The sequence below is a fragment of the Dermochelys coriacea genome, chromosome 2, assembly GCF_009764565.3.
Source record: "Dermochelys coriacea isolate rDerCor1 chromosome 2, rDerCor1.pri.v4, whole genome shotgun sequence".
Classification (NCBI taxonomy): Eukaryota; Metazoa; Chordata; order Testudines; family Dermochelyidae; genus Dermochelys; species Dermochelys coriacea.
In genome coordinates, this window is record NC_050069.1 from 265,938,535 (window position 1) to 265,955,059 (window position 16,525).

The 16,525-nt window shown below is 45.5% G+C and overlaps 1 protein-coding gene across 9 annotated transcripts in view; it reads right to left on the minus strand.

Moving 5' to 3' along the window:
* Nucleotides 1–3,146: 3,146 nt before the first annotated feature.
* ALS2CL (ALS2 C-terminal like) overlaps nt 3,147–16,525 on the minus strand; it is an 82,291-nt gene continuing 68,912 nt past the window's right edge. For 8 of the 9 annotated variants that reach the window (XM_038390545.2, XM_038390542.2, XM_038390544.2 and 5 more), the window contains exons 17-26: nt 15,355–15,528; nt 14,642–14,735; nt 13,209–13,366; nt 11,140–11,208; nt 10,373–10,546; nt 9,666–9,708; nt 8,535–8,596; nt 7,970–8,119; nt 5,247–5,343; nt 3,147–4,652 (exon numbers count right to left, since the gene is read on the minus strand). In XM_038390545.2, coding sequence (XP_038246473.1) covers nt 4,578–4,652; nt 5,247–5,343; nt 7,970–8,119; nt 8,535–8,596; nt 9,666–9,708; nt 10,373–10,546; nt 11,140–11,208; nt 13,209–13,366; nt 14,642–14,735; nt 15,355–15,528 — 1,096 coding nt within the window. In that variant the 3' untranslated portion in view covers nt 3,147–4,577. Of the gene's footprint in view, nt 4,653–5,246; nt 5,344–7,969; nt 8,120–8,534; nt 8,597–9,665; nt 9,709–9,795; nt 9,884–10,372; nt 10,547–11,139; nt 11,209–13,208; nt 13,367–14,641; nt 14,736–15,354; nt 15,529–16,525 lie in introns of those variants that run through there. The other variant, XM_043509768.1, reaches the window with a different exon arrangement.

Genomic DNA, 16,525 nt, shown 5'->3' on the forward strand with positions numbered 1-16,525 from the left:
TCTAAGGTGCCACAAGTACTACTTTTCTTTATGGCAATATATGTCCTTTGCTGCCAGAAACCTGTTAATCCTGCCTTGATTCAAACTTTTAGGAACATAGCTGCAGTATCTCATGCATGGTATTTGTACATATATTTCACAATCATATTAATGACAAGTGTGATGCTGGCTTTTATTGGAAAGTTCTCATGACATTCTTTATGGCTAACTACCATGAAAGCAGTGTCTAGGTGTGGTGAGTTTGTCAGGCTTGGTTAGGAGTTGCTATTACAACACCGCAAACCTGGTAGTATTGACAAAAAGAAAAAGGAGTACTTGTGGCACCTTAGAGACTAAAATTTATTTGAGCATAAGCTTTCGTGAGCTACAGTTCCCTTCATCGGATGCACATAGCTCATGAAAGCTTATGTTCAAATAAATTTGTTAGTCTCTAAGGTGCCACAAGTACTCCTTTTCTTTTTGCGAATACAGACTAACACGGCTGCTACTCTGAAACCTGGTAGTATTGAGATGTTCTTAGGATCACAGTCTCCCATCCAGCACAGAGATTCTGCAATTGACAGCATGATGAGTGAAACACAACTGAAGTAACTCCATGGCTGAAGTCACAGTAGCTTTGCAGGAGTAAGATTTGTTAAGCCAGTAGCTACAGGTTGATAACTTTAGTTTGATGGTGTCAGTTACACACCAACCACCAAGTTTTTAAGTCGATGCATGCTGGAGCACTTAAGATGCAAGCTCATCTTTTGTGAGAAAATTCTGTGTGCACAATGACCAACGTACATATACCTCAAGAAGCTTCCTTAAAGCATGAAGGGCTGATCCTGAAAGGTACCAAGACTTCATTTCCAGTTGAAGTCACCTTGAATTACTGAGCCCAACCGACTCGTGTTTGCAGTGTGTAAGCACTTGGTATGAAGTGCAACCACAGCCAAAGCTTGGTGTTGCCAATACCAAGTATCTAACCAGTCAAAGGGGCACATTTTATCATGCAGTTTGAATGACAACTGACATACAAGAACACAATGTCCTCTGCAGTTTGTTTAAGGGCACCCAGTTTATCCCCATGCAGTCCAGGTGCCATAGACATTGTCAGAGTATTCTAAATTATGAAGTGTTTTGATTATGCAATCAGACGTTATGGCAAGTCCAGCTGAAAGTGGTTAGGGATGAGAGAGCAGGACTCAGAAGCGGGGGTCTGGGGGCTTGTTGGGGTGGTCCAGGTGCATAGGGGGTAGGGATTCAGGGGGAAGGGCTCAGCAGGAAGCATCCAATGCAGGGGGGAGTAGCTCCCCATATTGACCCCTCCCTCTGAAGCTGAGGAGCGATGGGGACAGGAAGGGGTAGAGGGGTAGAGCTGGGTGAGGTTTCTGGGGTGAGTGTGACCTTACTCCATCTCCTCCATGCAGGGGAAGTGTACTCCTCCCCCACCCCCTCCAAGCGTCAGCAGCTGAGCCGGGCACAAGGTACAGTTACTGGCAAGGGCCTACCCAGCCCCAAGCTGAGTGTGTGTGTGTGGGGGGGTAAGGCGTATGGGGGGGAATGTGGATGCGGATGCATGGGGGTTGAGCAGACAGCAGATAGATCTGACCTGGCCTGACCGTCCCCAGCCTCCCTGCAGTGATTTACCTCTCTGCTGGCTGATCCAGGCACCTGAAATGACATGCCTGCTCTGCTGAGGAGGGGTATGTGACCACTCTTGGGGCTTCCCTTTGCTTCCCTGTCAGAAAGGAATTTTTCTGCAGGGAAGCAAAGGAATCTGCAAAGTCTGCATGTGTGCAGAATTCCCCCCAGAGTAATCTTTCCTCAGGCACTGGAGGTAGATGCCTTTAGATCCAAAGGCCCCGAGTTTGATGTCCACTGGCGCTGACCTATGTCATGCTGCACCTGATACTCTTGATGCGGAGTGTAAATACCTCCTCTACAGTATTTACAAAGTCAATCTGAAGTGTACGTATGTTGTTTATTAGTTAGTTATTAAACACTACAGTTTCCTCCCATGTCATCAGCGGTACCTCATCTTTAGGGTAGAGATGCACAGCGTTGCTGTTCACACTCCCTACAAACTTGTGCACTCCTTCTAGCATGTACAAGGAGAACCCAGTACTGCAAATGGTCAATTAGAGATGGCTGAAAATCTCAACTGAACCCTTCATCAGAAAATCCAATTTCATTCAAATGGCTACTGGAACATGTCACTTCCATTTTGACTCACATCAAATTTTGTTGAATCATTTCGGTAAGGTCAAAATGTTTTGACAGCCAATATGTGATATATTTCAGCATTGTCAATGATTTAATGGTCCCCCATCTAAATATTTTCAGAATTTTTCTTCTGCTGGAACCTGACCTTGTTCCAATTCAGAGTGAGGATTTTAAATGTCAGAATTTCCTGCAGGTTGGAAGTTGTGGTTTCCAACTCATGCTAGTCCTGCTCACAGCTGACTGACATGGCCAACGGTGCTAAGGGTCTATTAGAATGATAGGGAAACTCTTTCCCCATTTGCCTTGAATGTGATGCCCACGCAATATAATGAATAGGGGTTTTTTTTCTATGAATATGCCCCATTTCTCTACTGTGAGCTAAATGGCGACCACTCGAATTCACCTATATTTGTATCTTCCTGGAGGGATACAGAGGAAAATGAAGGCAATGCAGTCCGGTGGTTAGAGCACAGGACCCAGGGGAACTGGCTCCAATTGTCACTTGCTCACTGTGACCAGCCACAACCTCTTTTGTACCCATGTTTTTCCAGCTTTAAACATGTGGCTAATACTTACCATGTTGCATAAAGTATTGACATCGGGGGGAATCAAATTAGCCTTTCTACTGCCTTACATTGATTACACTGGTACTGAGTTGGATCAATTTTCTCCTTATCTATTAATTATGGAGTGGTGGTGATGATGGCTGCAAGGAAGACTTTTACAGTTGCCCTCTAGAAACCTTTAATCTGCAAACGGAGTCCCTCCATACTTTTGCTCCAGCATGAGAATGAAGGCAGAGGATTGACTGGTTTTCCAAAATAGAAATTGGATTCTGATCAGGAGAAAAACAAAAAACAAAAAACAAAAAACCAGCAGCAGTATTGAAACAGAACACAGAAGGGCCGAGAAATCCTTTAAATAATTTTGGGAGGCTTTCCTTTCAAAAAGGTAACAGGTTTATTTAAATACAAAGTTACTGTAAAAAACACAGCCCCAAAAACAATTATATCCAGTGTACTCTTTAAAACATACTTGTGATAATTAGGTGCAGTCTATAGTTTTATGTAATTACAATATCAGACCATCCCACATCTTAAAAAAAAAGTTAAAACTCACTGTTTAATTATTCTAAAATATACAGCTTTTGTTCTCCTATGCATCTTAAATTCATATTTAGTGTATTTCAATTTGAGTGCAACATTTAGATACAGTTTGCCTTTTTAATAAAAAAAATCACCATTGAAATAATGGGGTCAGATTCTGTCCTATTTACACCCCATTGAGTCAGTAGGGTAGCATGTCAGCACCCAAAGACATCATTTTAAGTAGGTCACGGCTTTTCTGCAGGACCACATTTGTTTTTTAAATTGCCTTGCAGCATTTCAGAGGTCTTTCACTTCAGGGCAGTTCTAGTTCCCCTTGTGCCATGTACGCCAGGTGAACTGAGTGGCCCCTATCTGCAACAAGGTATGGAAGCTTACAGAGCAACATCCCTGAGATTAAAGGATTCAGCAGGGTAAAAAATATTGATTTTTATAGTCCAACTGTAAATCATCAAGTTAGACAATAGCAGCTTTAAAATGCGACAGTGATGGCACAGAGGGGATTTGGCTTGTCTAGCAAGGATAATGGAGCAAGATCCTTCACTCCACTATACAACATGAATCTTCACTTCTCTGGGAAGAGGGTACTGGGGGGGGAAGAGAAAAGGATCTCTGTGCAGCTGATTCTATCAGACAGGACCACACAGGCAAAGCAGATCAGTTACATTTTGGTTTTAAAGGTTTTTTTTGTTTGTTTGTTTTTATAGCCCTGGATATTTTGGCCTGGAAAAACAAATGCCAACCATAAAACAGGAGGAAGTAAAATGAGGTCATGGAGCAGAGGCAGACTTGTAAAATGCAGAAAAACAGGATTAATCTGTAGGGTGAGAAGTTTTCGGCAAAGGCCACAAAATGGTTTATTCTGAAAAATGGAAGGCCAGGGGTTTGCACAGAACATTAGCTGAAACTGAAGATTTAAGGTCAATATCCAACGGTGTGGATTATAATTGGACTGTAATTTTATGGATGGTATAATAAAAACCAGATTTTGTGTTATTCACGTCAAGCAGAGCAGTGCAGGGCCAAGTTTCAACAAGGGCAAAAGATGTTAGAGGTTGAGGAAGGATCTTGCTCCTTGTAGATTGCAAGCATCACTGCAAGTCTAGACACTAGCAGGTTTGTACTTGAAAAGAGCCTGAGTCTAGAACAAAACATTCGTCCCATTGGAAAGTGAACTAGAACAGTGGTGACTCAATTCCCTTTTCACCTCCTAACAGTGTGTGGTCATCAGAGTGCATGAACAAGATGTCCTCTGGATTGTGAAGGTCAAGGATCACGAGACACATGCCAGTTCTCCCTTTGATGCAGCCTCATACCTTTTTGAATGTGCTCGTAACACGACTGGAGAAGAAAGAGCAGAATCAGTAAGGGGAAGTGTGTGTGTTCATTTGATAGAGATCTTTTGGACAAAATTATGGTCTCATTGAGGCCAGAACATCTCCCTAAAACAAAGAGACTAGAACTGGAAGCTACAAAGCTGCACATTAAGCATGTTCACTCTGGAGCTCATCAACAGGGCAAAGAGGGAAAATTGTTTAACTACCAACATCTACACACCAAATTAACATACAGACCATGGTCACCCAGGCTCCTTCCGCCGCAATAATAGCCAACTACTCCTGTGATCTATCCAACGAACCCTGAAGGCTGATCAGTCAATGCTCCAGGAGCAGACCTCCCCCACAGGATTCCTGCCAGTGCATGAGGAAGTTCTTTCAGACCCCAGTTTTGAGGGGTGGGAGGACCCAATTAAGCCCCAGGCATGTGGGCAGGAACCACCTTAATCTGATAAAATAGCTGCCAGTCAGCTATCCACAGTAAAGCTACTCCCACAACTTCTTTGGTCAACAGGGCCATTACTTTAATAGTTTCTTACTATTTAAGCAAGCCTTGCCTGCTACAATCTAACTTCATAGTTAGAAACCTCTTCCTTACCTCCAGTGCTGTTAACAGAAAGTCATACATCCCTCCTTCATTGGTAGGGTCCATCAAATCTCTGATCAGATGTATCTCAGCTCCTAGATGCTGTATTCTAGAGAACAAAAATAGTGGCCATCCTTCAAATGGATCGTCAGACATGAATACCTGGGATTTAGCATGCACCTTCCCTGCAGGGCGGTGATGATCCAATAATCAGGATCTTGTGCGAGAACTGGGATGAGAACCCAGTTCTAATTCACAGAACCAATTTCCTCTGACCTGGAGCTAGTGGAGTCTGATTTTTTGAGGCGCAAAGTACCTGATCTTTTGGATGTTCAGAACCTAGGAAAATTAAAGCCCTTAACTTCTGTGCCTAAGTTTCCCCATCTGCACTTGGGGGACAATGCGCCTCATACCCATTTCAGGTGGGGGCAGCCTTATAAAATGTATGATCCTGTTTTTTCCATCTCTAGGTCTCAGGACCAGAATCTGAGATTCCCAAAGCTTCTTGTTTTTGCTTGTGTGATACACAGCAAAATAGGGACCTGTAGTGTAACCAGGAAGCACAGAGGTATGTAAGGAGTGGAGAGAGAGTTCACTTGCACACCTCACAGAAAAGTGCAGCTCCATTCTTACTGAACTGGAACTGGTTCATTCAGCGCGAATGAAGACAATGCAGGCAATAAGTGTCTCTTTACAGAAGACTAGTAATTTAAGACCTATTTCTATACCAGTAAAGCTTAAATTTCTAGGCATTTCATGACACCTACCAGAGACTCAGAATCCCTCACAGCCATGAATTAGACCACAACACCCCAGTAAAGTAGGAAGTAGATTCATTTTACAGATTGGAATGGAGTCCCACAAAGAGTTGCCCAAAGTCACACAGGAACTCAACTCAGTTCTCCTCATCCCTAGTCTGGTACGGTAACTACAGCAGTCTTCTTTGGGCTCTTTTGTATCAGTGACTGCTGCTACTGAAGGCATAGGCTGTGAGGGTGAGCAGAGGCCTCTCTTTCCATCTGTGGTGCAGTACGGGTTTTCAGTGGCATATGTTAGGGGGCTTATTCCTTCACCTGCTTACTTCCCTGGTCCTTCTCACATGAACAGAGAACAACAACAATACCCGAAGTCCAAAGGTGCAAACAATTCAATGTTTATTGAGGTGAACTTCCAGCAAGTATGATTCCGGTTTCCTTCCTTAGTGTCCCCCTTCCCAGCTCTGACAACACAGAGCCTTACCCGTGTCCCTGTTCCCATTTCCCCCCTTAGCAAAACATGATTGCAGTTCTGCACCCCCATTCCCTGTTCCCATCCTCCCCCCCACACTTCCTGATTGATTGCTGACTGTATAGTAAAACTTGAGTTCTGCTTTGCTATACCTTAACCAATCATTTTACTGAAATTTAACTAACATATTGTAACATGACTATTTAACTAATTATATCCCACCACCTTAATTAGTTTACACCCAGCAAAATTATAGAGCAGACAGAAACAATCCCAGAACCAGACAGAGATTATACAGACAAACAATAGGGAAATGGGGACTACAATGATAGAACAACACAGAAATGAGGATTTCACATCCCAGCTATTGATAAGTGAGTTCTTGCCATCCAGGATGCTAGCAAACTAAGTTTCCTTTTACATTTTCTAGGCACTTCCGTTTCTCTGGAGGTGATAAGAATACAATCCTGCCTTGATAATGCCAAACAGCCCCCTAGCACCTGATTTCAATGGGACTAGTTTGGAATGAGAGGATCTGACCGGTCGCTTCCCAGCTTATCGCTGCCTCTGCTGCTGAGCCAAAGGCCTGAGCCTAAGCACAGGGCCTTAGACGGTCACAGTGAGAGCAGGCCCTTACACCAGCAGACAGTGATTCTGATTCTTTCTTTTATACCTCTAGAACTAGCTAAATGATAAGATTACACCTAAATTCTTAGAGTATAGGCCTTTACAGACAAGCCTGAATATCTACATCCTAACAGCATACAGAGACACTTCATAATTACAGTTGGTCAAAGTCTTTCATTTGTCAAAGTTTTCCACCCACAATTGAATTTTTCTGTTTGGAAATACTGCCAGTGCCTCATGGGAGTTGTAGTTCACATGCTTCCTGCTCCCATTCTCCTCTATAGGTCGGGCTCCCTGATCAGACTACATCTGCCATGATGCACCATGGTGTTCCCTCTTGCAGAGGGAGGTTGTCCATCATGCAAAATGTAGTCCAGCCAGGAAGCCATCCCATAGAGAATAGGGACATGAGGTAACTGAACTACAGCTCCCATGAGGCACTGCATCTCCAAATCTAAGTTTCAAGGTTTTAGCCAAAATACTTCATTTTCCATGGGAAAATTTTGGGTTTTTTTCCAGTGTAAAAACAGACTTCACAAAATACTCCATTTAATCAAAATCCCAAATTTCCCATTAAAAAACAGTATCAGCCAGCCCTAGTCCTCATGAAGCATATGTAACACCGACAGACCCTGGTCGTCAGGAGGCGGGATTGAACCATGACTTCGGTAGCTTAGTGCATGAGCCTCTACTGTCTGAGCTAAAAGCCAAATGGCTGTATCTAAGGCTGTAGAGCAGACTCATTTTATCTCTCTCTTTAAGTGATCTCGGTGCCACTACATGGGACAGAACACCACACCCAGAAGGTGTTTGGGTTACACATACACAAGAGATACTCTGCTATATATTAGCAGTGGTAAACATGAAGCTCTCTCTCTTACCTGGCCCGTGATACAACATACATCAACAGAGGCAAGAGGTCATCCATTGGGAGTTTATAGTCCCTCTCCACTACTCGTGACACAGTGCTCTCTATCTCCTCATAGGTCTTCTGAAGGATCTCCAGCTTTTCCCGGGGGTCCACAGTAGTGCTGCCAATATACAGAGACACTGAGAAAGAAGCCCAGTGCTACCCAGCTAAGAGGCGAGAAGTGGCATTACTGAGACACCTCAAAGCAGCGTAAGAACATCTCAGTCTTTTGAATGGATAAGTCCAGTTGCCTTAACTAAGACATGACTTACAAGGGCTGTCAATCCCCAAGCTTCATGATATAAAGGGATCACCAGGATGAGGTCAGGAAGGTATCTTCCCCTCTGCGGCATTACACAAATAGAGCTTATGTCTTTTCAAGCTCTCAGCATTAGTCACTCGCCCTGAGTCTATGCTAATATTTTTCAGGCAGGCTCTCCCCTAGGGCTAGCCTAGGCTGAGAACTCAGGTATCTTAACCACTATGTCATCCAACCCTGCTTAGTCATGAGTAAGAAATCACAGAAGGCCACTTACATCAACTTTTGCAAACATTCCGTAGCAGAAAGGAAGCACTTGTCTTTGACAAGAGAACGTCTCTGAAAGATAGAGAAGCGTTTGCATTAGTACGCAGGTAGTTGTAGCCATGTCAGTCCCAGGATACTAGCAACACAAGGTGGAGGGAGGTAATATTTTTTGTTGAACCAATGTCCGTTGGTGAGAGAGACAAGCTTTCGAGCCACACAGAGCCTTCTGTGTGTTTTCTCTCTGCTGGTACAGTCATTTGGGAAGCTTAGGTGGTCTTTGAAACCCCATGATTCAGCAAAGCACATATTATAGAATAATTTCTATAGATTGCTGCTGATGAAGTCCTCTGGGAGGAAATGCAATCTATTCACTAAGGAAATGCAGCCACCCATGGAGCAGATATTGCAACATGACCTGAACCTAGCAGGATCGGACCCTGTGTGCGCTGACCAGGGTGCTGTGGGGTGAGAGACACAGTGACTTGTCAGCATGCGCACAGTACCAGATGGCAATGAATGGCAGGGGTGGGTTAGGGTTAGGGCCACCAGCCTGACCCCAAGGGCAGAAGGCAACAGGAGAATGACTGGGCACAGGGAGCCCCCACCAGGCAAAGCCCCAAGGATGAAGCGATTGCACTAACAGGTTTAGGTCATGTTGGTTCTGAAGACAACTCTCAGGTCAGCTGTGCTTGGCTCAGGTTTGGAGCCAGGCTGGATTTTAAAATTTGGACCGAGCAAATCTTTAGAATGGAATGCAGATGTTTAGCATCTTGCAGCAACCCTGTGCAACCATTTAGGACCGGAAGGAAATTAGTACTTAGCACTGGGGTCTCTATGAACTGTCATAATACAGATAAACTCCTGCAAGAATGGAAACGCCTTCTACTTATAAGATAGAAGTTTTATTGATAATACTGGAAGTCTGTTATCCATATCTTTTCTGTATCCTGCATCTATTGTGTCCAATGCTCTGGTGTTCATGATCTGCTACTGATGTGTTATTTGAAACATATCTAAATACAAAGGCCCAGGTCTTCACCTAGTGTAATTCGGCATGGCTCCATTAGTTTAAGCACTTTCACTGTAGTTGCTGGAGCTACCCCAGTTTACTCTGAGGATCTATCCCAGCACTGCTACTTACCTGATTGGTTGTTAGGGTGAGATCTTTGAGGGGCCACAGGTGTCTGAAATGAGATGGGAGACAGAGCAGTTATGATGTGCATATCTATTCTCTACCCCATCCCCATGTTAGAGTCTAAATTCTCACTCACCCATTCACCCTGACCAAGAGCGAGGGTTTGTGGAATCACCACCATGGACAGAGACTTGTGCGTTCTGATTCTCCATTCTAGCACTGGCCTGGAACCAGTAACGGTTAGATTAACTGAACCGAAAGGAATGACCCCACTTTAAGAACCAGTTGTAACAGAGTGGAGAATCGGGCTTATGCCACAGCATATGGCGATTCAGAATTGAAAGGAGCCATTCTCCATAATGTTGTGGGACCCTTTTAACTTGAAGAAAGCCTTTCACGTGGTAAAGCAACTGGAAAGACACTTGCTCAAAAGAGACATCCAGAAAGGAAGGGAACAAGATGAGCATGGGAAATTACAGTCCTGGCCCGTTAAGAGTACTGCTGACCTGTAGGAAAGCACTGTATATTACAAGAACCCCAACAAGGAGCTGACATTGCCGCTCAGGAAGAGTTTAAGCACTAGGACTAATAATGGGTCCTGGATCTGTAGGGTCCATTGGCGAGTTCTTGCTTCCCATCCCCATCAGAACTCTTCCCTGCAGAGACTGTTCTCCCAGCTGTTTGGGGGATTCGTTCAGTGCGGGGTTACTCACTTCTGTACGTCCAGGAACTCTAGCAGCTTAATGTCAGGAAATAAACTCAGGTCCACAATGCCCTGGCAGTAGAGGTCATCTTCCTTCTCGTGATAGAGCATGTACAGCATGAAGAGCTCCGGATAGAAACAGGGCAGGATCAGAGGCAGAATCACTCTGTATGCATTCAGGTCACTGAGTTAGAGAGGAAAGCAAAAGATGAGCCCTACTGATCCATCTGTTAAAGGTTGCGTCCACACAGGGCACAAGGTAAGGCTCAACATACAACACCTTAAAGATGTGTCCACCTTTCTCCCCATTCCCATCTTCCTAGAGTCCAATGCTGTGACTGGAGAATTTTGTGACCAATATAGGATAGAACATTTGGAGTAGTTAAGATCAGAGTAATCAGATCTCAGGCTTCAGGACACTGTCTACAGAGGTCAGGAAGAAATTGTTCAACCCTTTTGCCCCACATAAACCAATGCTCAACCAGGTGACTCATTTAGGTGAGGTTTTATTTCCTCTGATGTTTCAGAGATGTCTCTCCTTCAGTGGTTTCTGAGCTCATATCCAATGTCAGAACTAACACAGTGTCTAGTCCCTAAGGTGGGAACGAGTGAAAATTTGTTAGAACAGTTTTCCACTGAAGTGTGGTTGCACCAGCTATTTGGATTTATTCCCACAACCAAAGGCTGGGAAATAGGATGGCCTCCATGCCTAATGTTTCTTTGGACGAAGTAAAACAGACATGGATTTAAAACCAAATGACCCTTAATCCCAGCCACCTTTTCTCTCTGTCTTCCGTCTCTGAGAGTGCTTGGCCTTTCTGCTCCAGTGCCAGATGCAGTAAACCCCTGAAAGGCAAGAAGATGATTTAGTGTGTCTCCTTTTCAAGGGTAACTCAGTCATTTACTAATTAGCATTAGTCAGATCCTCTCCCCTGCCCCACAAAATTGGCAGCTGTAACAGTAACAGTACAGGGGAGGTAAACAGCTTGCTTAGTGCATTCAAAATGCGTGGATACTTTGTTGAAGGTGGAATGATTTGTTCCGCAGAATTATTTTAGATCTCTGGACTGGGGGCAGCCATACTTCCCCTGCTGGGAAGGGGGTTTAATATTTGAAGATACTCTGTAGGCTTAAGTGTCAGCTAACAGATGAATGTATTACATCGCTAGAATGAGTTTCCGTATCACCAGCATCCATAAGGAATCCAGCTGGGAAAGGATTAAATCTCTAGAAGAGACAACATAATGTAAGAACGGCCATACTGGGTCAGACCAAAGGTCCATCTAGCCCAGTATCCTGTCTTCTGACGGTGGCCAGTGCCAGGTGCTTCTGAGGGAACAGACAGAACAGAGCAACCATTGAGCGATCCATCCCCTGTCGTCCACTCCCAGCTTCTGGCAAACAGAAGCAAGGACACTCAGAGCATGGTGTACCCCTGCCCATCTTGACTAATAGCCAGTGATGGACCTATCCTCCCTGAACTTATCTAGTTTTTTGAGCCCACAATACTTTTGGCCTTCACGTCGTCCCCTGGCAAAGAGTTCCACAGGTTGACTGTGCCTTGTTTGAAGTAGTACCTTATGTTTGTTTTCATCCTGCTGCCTATTAATTTCATTGGGTGACCCCTTCCTATTGTTATAAGAAGGAGTAAACAACATTTCCCTTATTCACTTTTTCCACACCAGTCAAGATTTTATAGACCACTGTCATATCCCCCCTTAGTAGCCTATTTCCAAGCAGAAAAGTCCCCATCTTATTAATCTCTCCTCGTATGGAAGCTGTTCCATACCCCCAACCATGTTAATTGCCCTTCCCCATATCTTTTTCAATTCCACTTTAACATTTTTCCAAGGCACTTAATGCTGTCCCTAGACAGCATATGGGCTCAAGGAATAAAATGCCCAAAAGCTTCTTGTTCTGGACAATTCCTCAGTTCACCTGTGAGCCTAATGGGTCAACTGCAAAATAGACAGATTTAAAGTGCAGGTCTACTCTGAAAGGCAACTAAAAATAGCATCATGGGACTCCTGTCTCAATAGTTTCTAAGCCAAATCTGTTCCATTTACAGCTGGAGGGTTTTTGAGTGGCCAGCCCTGGACACAGCAAGCCAAGCCGGGTTCTTCCTCCTCACCGATCGCCAAGGAGGAAGGTTCTGAAGATGAAGTTAGGCCGTGCAGCCATTTTCCGGTCAGTGGGTCCACTCAGCCCTAACAGACTGGATGTTAGTAAGCCAGCCTGCTGATGCACAAGGAGGAACAGAATCCAACCCATTCTGCAAGTTGGGTTGGCTCTGCCAATTGCACAGGAGTAAAACCGCTTTTCTGAAGGCATTAGGGTGAAAAGATACACCCGTGAATACACAAAACAGATCAGTTGATTAAGACAGAGCTATTTTTTCCCCCATAGCCATTTTTCACAATAGTACTTCCTTCAACTATAGTTCATGGAGACTTTGTGGGGATAGATTACCTCACATCTGCCCATTATGGCATTTCTCACCCCTTCCTCTGAAGTATCTGTTGCTGGTCACTGCCAGAGATAAGAAATTGTCTAGAAGGACCATGCATCTGTTCCAGGCTGGCAAGTCCTTTGTTGCTAACATTGTATATGGAGTAAAAGGGAGTAAGTTTACCTAGGTACTACAGTGATGAGAGTCATATGCATGAACACCTAAAGAGATACACATCTGAAGGAAGTTTTCTGATGGAAAGCAACCGGATTGCACAGAAGTACTAGATGCAATAATCCAGGGCCTAGCCCCCCAAGGAATGAATTAGATTGCCTACCTAACAAGTGTTCCTCGGTAGCATACGATTGCATGGAAGCCAATTACACACTGGACTTACCAGTAAAACTCCCATATTTTCTTGGCATAGTACTTGACCTCCTCTTGGGCCATGTTCAGTAGGTGCTTGTTTGCCCCGATCCCAGAGTATGTAGCCTGAAAAGCGAATGTCAGGGCCTTCAACAGCTTTCCTAGTGGGTGCAGGGAAGACTTAAAAGCCTGCAAGACAGTGGAGGAAAGTTCTGCATTTATTAGGGGATGGATTGCAAAGGTGAGTCCTCCCTTCAGACTGGCAGGAGAGGGACATCAAAACCAAGCCATTGATTAGCCAGTGAGACAGTTCAGTCTAGGGAAGATGAGCTGGTGGCCTTGGTCGGAATCTGGGAAAATCCCAAAGGGATGTAGCCTCCTTACGGATGGAGAGCCACCCGGTTCGATCTCTAGCTAGGGCCTTAAAGTGGCCTGGCAGCACTGTTCCCTCTAAGCTGTGAGCGTGCACACAGATTCTAAACCTCGCGCACACAGCAAAACACCGCACACACAGAAGCACAAACAATTGCACAGAAGAAACTTTTTGCACACACGGCCTGTCAAAAATTAGAGGGAACATTGCCTAGCAGGATATTGTTTAGGTTCATATCCTATTGGAAAATGCTGCTATTCTCTTGACCCAATCCTGCTCGCACTGAAGGGCAGCAACGGGTGTCTCTAGGCACCATGGCAATACAAATAGCATTTTGCCATTGACCTTCAGTGGGAAGCAAGGTCAGGCTCTCTCAGCAGAGGTCAAGGGATGGCAGAGACTGAACTACCAATTGGGGCTAGTCCTTCCAACACAACAGTAGACTTGTACTGCCACAGCCTGTGCTGTGAGACTAGACATGAAGCTTCCATCTCCAAGGAAGCCCAGCTAACCCTTTTTTTCCCACCAGCACTAAAACTCGCATAGCGCTGAGAAGAGAAAACTCCGGGTGTTACTTGCTGCGGATTGGTTAAGAGTTCCTGGTTCTCCCCAGTCCCTGGAGAAAAAAAAATAGTTGTTTCAGGGGGAGCTACGTAAGATGGGGACTTCCCAGTCAAGGGGTCTCTAGTTACTATGTAAGGCATGGCCTCACACTCAGCTCTCAGATTGCAGGGACTCGGCAGCCAGCAAGCTGAATTTCATTTGAAGGGGAGGAAAAGCAACCAAGTGACCCATAAGCCTCTAGAACGTGGCTGTACCTGACAGAGCAGCCACAGGATCGAATTGTCCCCTCGTTCTTCCTGTCCCATCCCCACCCCACTTTTCCTGTTGAGGACCCTCAAGTATGTTACACTAGCTCAGGCCCAGCTCAGTGTCGATCCAGTGGTGCTCCACCTGCACGGACAGTTTGCAGGACTGGAGCCCTAATTTAGGTGTTCTACAGGACAGGGACCATGTTCCTTTTTTGTGGTGGGCTCCTCACATTTCTGGGTGCTCCAGAGCCTTGGCCCACAGTGCATTTTGTGTGGTACCTTTTGTAAATAACACTGGAGCGACTCCAGCTCCTGATGCTGAACTAGTTCTTCAAGGACATCATCTATCTTCGCAGAGACATCCTCGGGCCCCCTGCGAGGGAGGAAAACAAGTATAACGGTGATGGAGGAGTTGTGGTTCACCCCTTGGGCCTAACTGCTGCCTACCTTGCACTCTGTGTAATCACGTGTTACCCTTCTGAGTCGCTAGCCCTTGGCACAGTATGAAGAGACTCGCAAGGCAGAGGAGTCAACTCCCCACCCCATGTTCATGGTCTATCTCAATGGCTCTCTCCCCAGATTACTTTATTTATATGGAGTTATTTTTCCACCTTTCCCACTCCCTCTGAAGTATAGTTTAATGGCTAAGCCATTCTTAGGGGGCTTAAACCAGCCAATGAGGCACCGGGATCCCTCCCAATTACATATCAAGCAGGATACAAGACAAGCTTGACCAGCTGAATCTCCCTAATTCTCTCCCCTCAGAAGCACTGTTGTGTTTGGTGAACACTGGCATTGAACAATATTAGCTGCACGGTAATCATGAGGAAGTGTCTGGTTCTAACCTCCTGGAACACACCTGCCCCAGCGAGGCAATGCCACCCACAGGCTCGCAGGAGTGATTGGACAACCTGAGGTGAAGACTTGAAGCCCAACATTGAATGCACTAGCCCATTGCACCGCCACGCCCCTCTGCACAAGCCAGTTGTCACCTTTGGCAGAAGAGGTACTCCTGAGACTTGCGCAGCTCCTTGCTTGTCTGTATATGGAACCCCGTGAAGGACTCCTCCATTTCTTCTTTGCAGCCAGAGTGGAGGAATTTCAGAAACTGGTCATAGATTCCCTGCCATCTCTTCTCCACCGGGAACTCATCAAGACCCAGCTGACTGCACAACAAAGATGAAGTTATGCCTTGCTTCCGTCCCCACTCCTACATTGCCACTGACCACCCCTTCTAATCATCTCATGAATGCGTTTTCTCCCGCCCCAACCATCAACACAAGCACCACTGGGGCAGAGAGATTTAGGAGCATCCTAGAGGATATAACAAGGAGCAAAGTTCAGCAGAGATCCACTTAGATTTATTCTGCAGCCAATGAGATGCATTTGGCCAGGGGGTCCCAAAGCCTGGCACATGGACTATTGGTGGTCTAAGGCAGACTAGGTATGTGTTGTGTGCTGCTCTCCCTCCTTACATCTGCTTCTGCAGCTATAGAGGCCCTTCGCTTAGAAGCCTCAGCAAGCAGCTGGTAACAGAGCCAGGCCAGCTACCTCCACTGGTAGCTGCTGCTACATAAGCAGAGGAAACAGGATTGGCTCTCGCAGAGTGGAGGCACCAGTCACAAGTGGAAAGGAAGCATACTGGGGAGAAGGAAATGATGTAGCTGGGCTGCATGTCCAGGAATTCATCTCAGGGAAAGGCTGGCTGCATTCCAATTGCTGCCTTAATTCATGGGTTGCATCTAGAGAGGTCAACTTGGGAACCGTGTGGCTGAGACTGATCCAGAACTTCCCGGCTGCAATGTGCATCACCTGGCTGCCTCAGCCACTCCCAGTTGGGTTGCAATGGCTACATATGGGTCTCCCCGTGGAGAGGGAGGTTGTGGGCATCTTACACCCCACTCCAGAGGACTTTGCTGCTGGGGGTCTTGCAACAGGTTCTGTGCTGTAGGAATCCAGCCATTGGGGTCAAGTCAGAATTACTGTCGCCTGCTTTCATGTTGTCACCTGTCAGGGAGTGACTGCTGCATAAGAAACTAGAGCTCTGACCACCCAGAAAGATATTTCAACCTACCCACTGTGCTTCCTAATTCGAGCTAGCCATACCTGCTAAGCAATTCACATGTCCTTGGATCACTATCACTTCTAACTCCCTACCACATC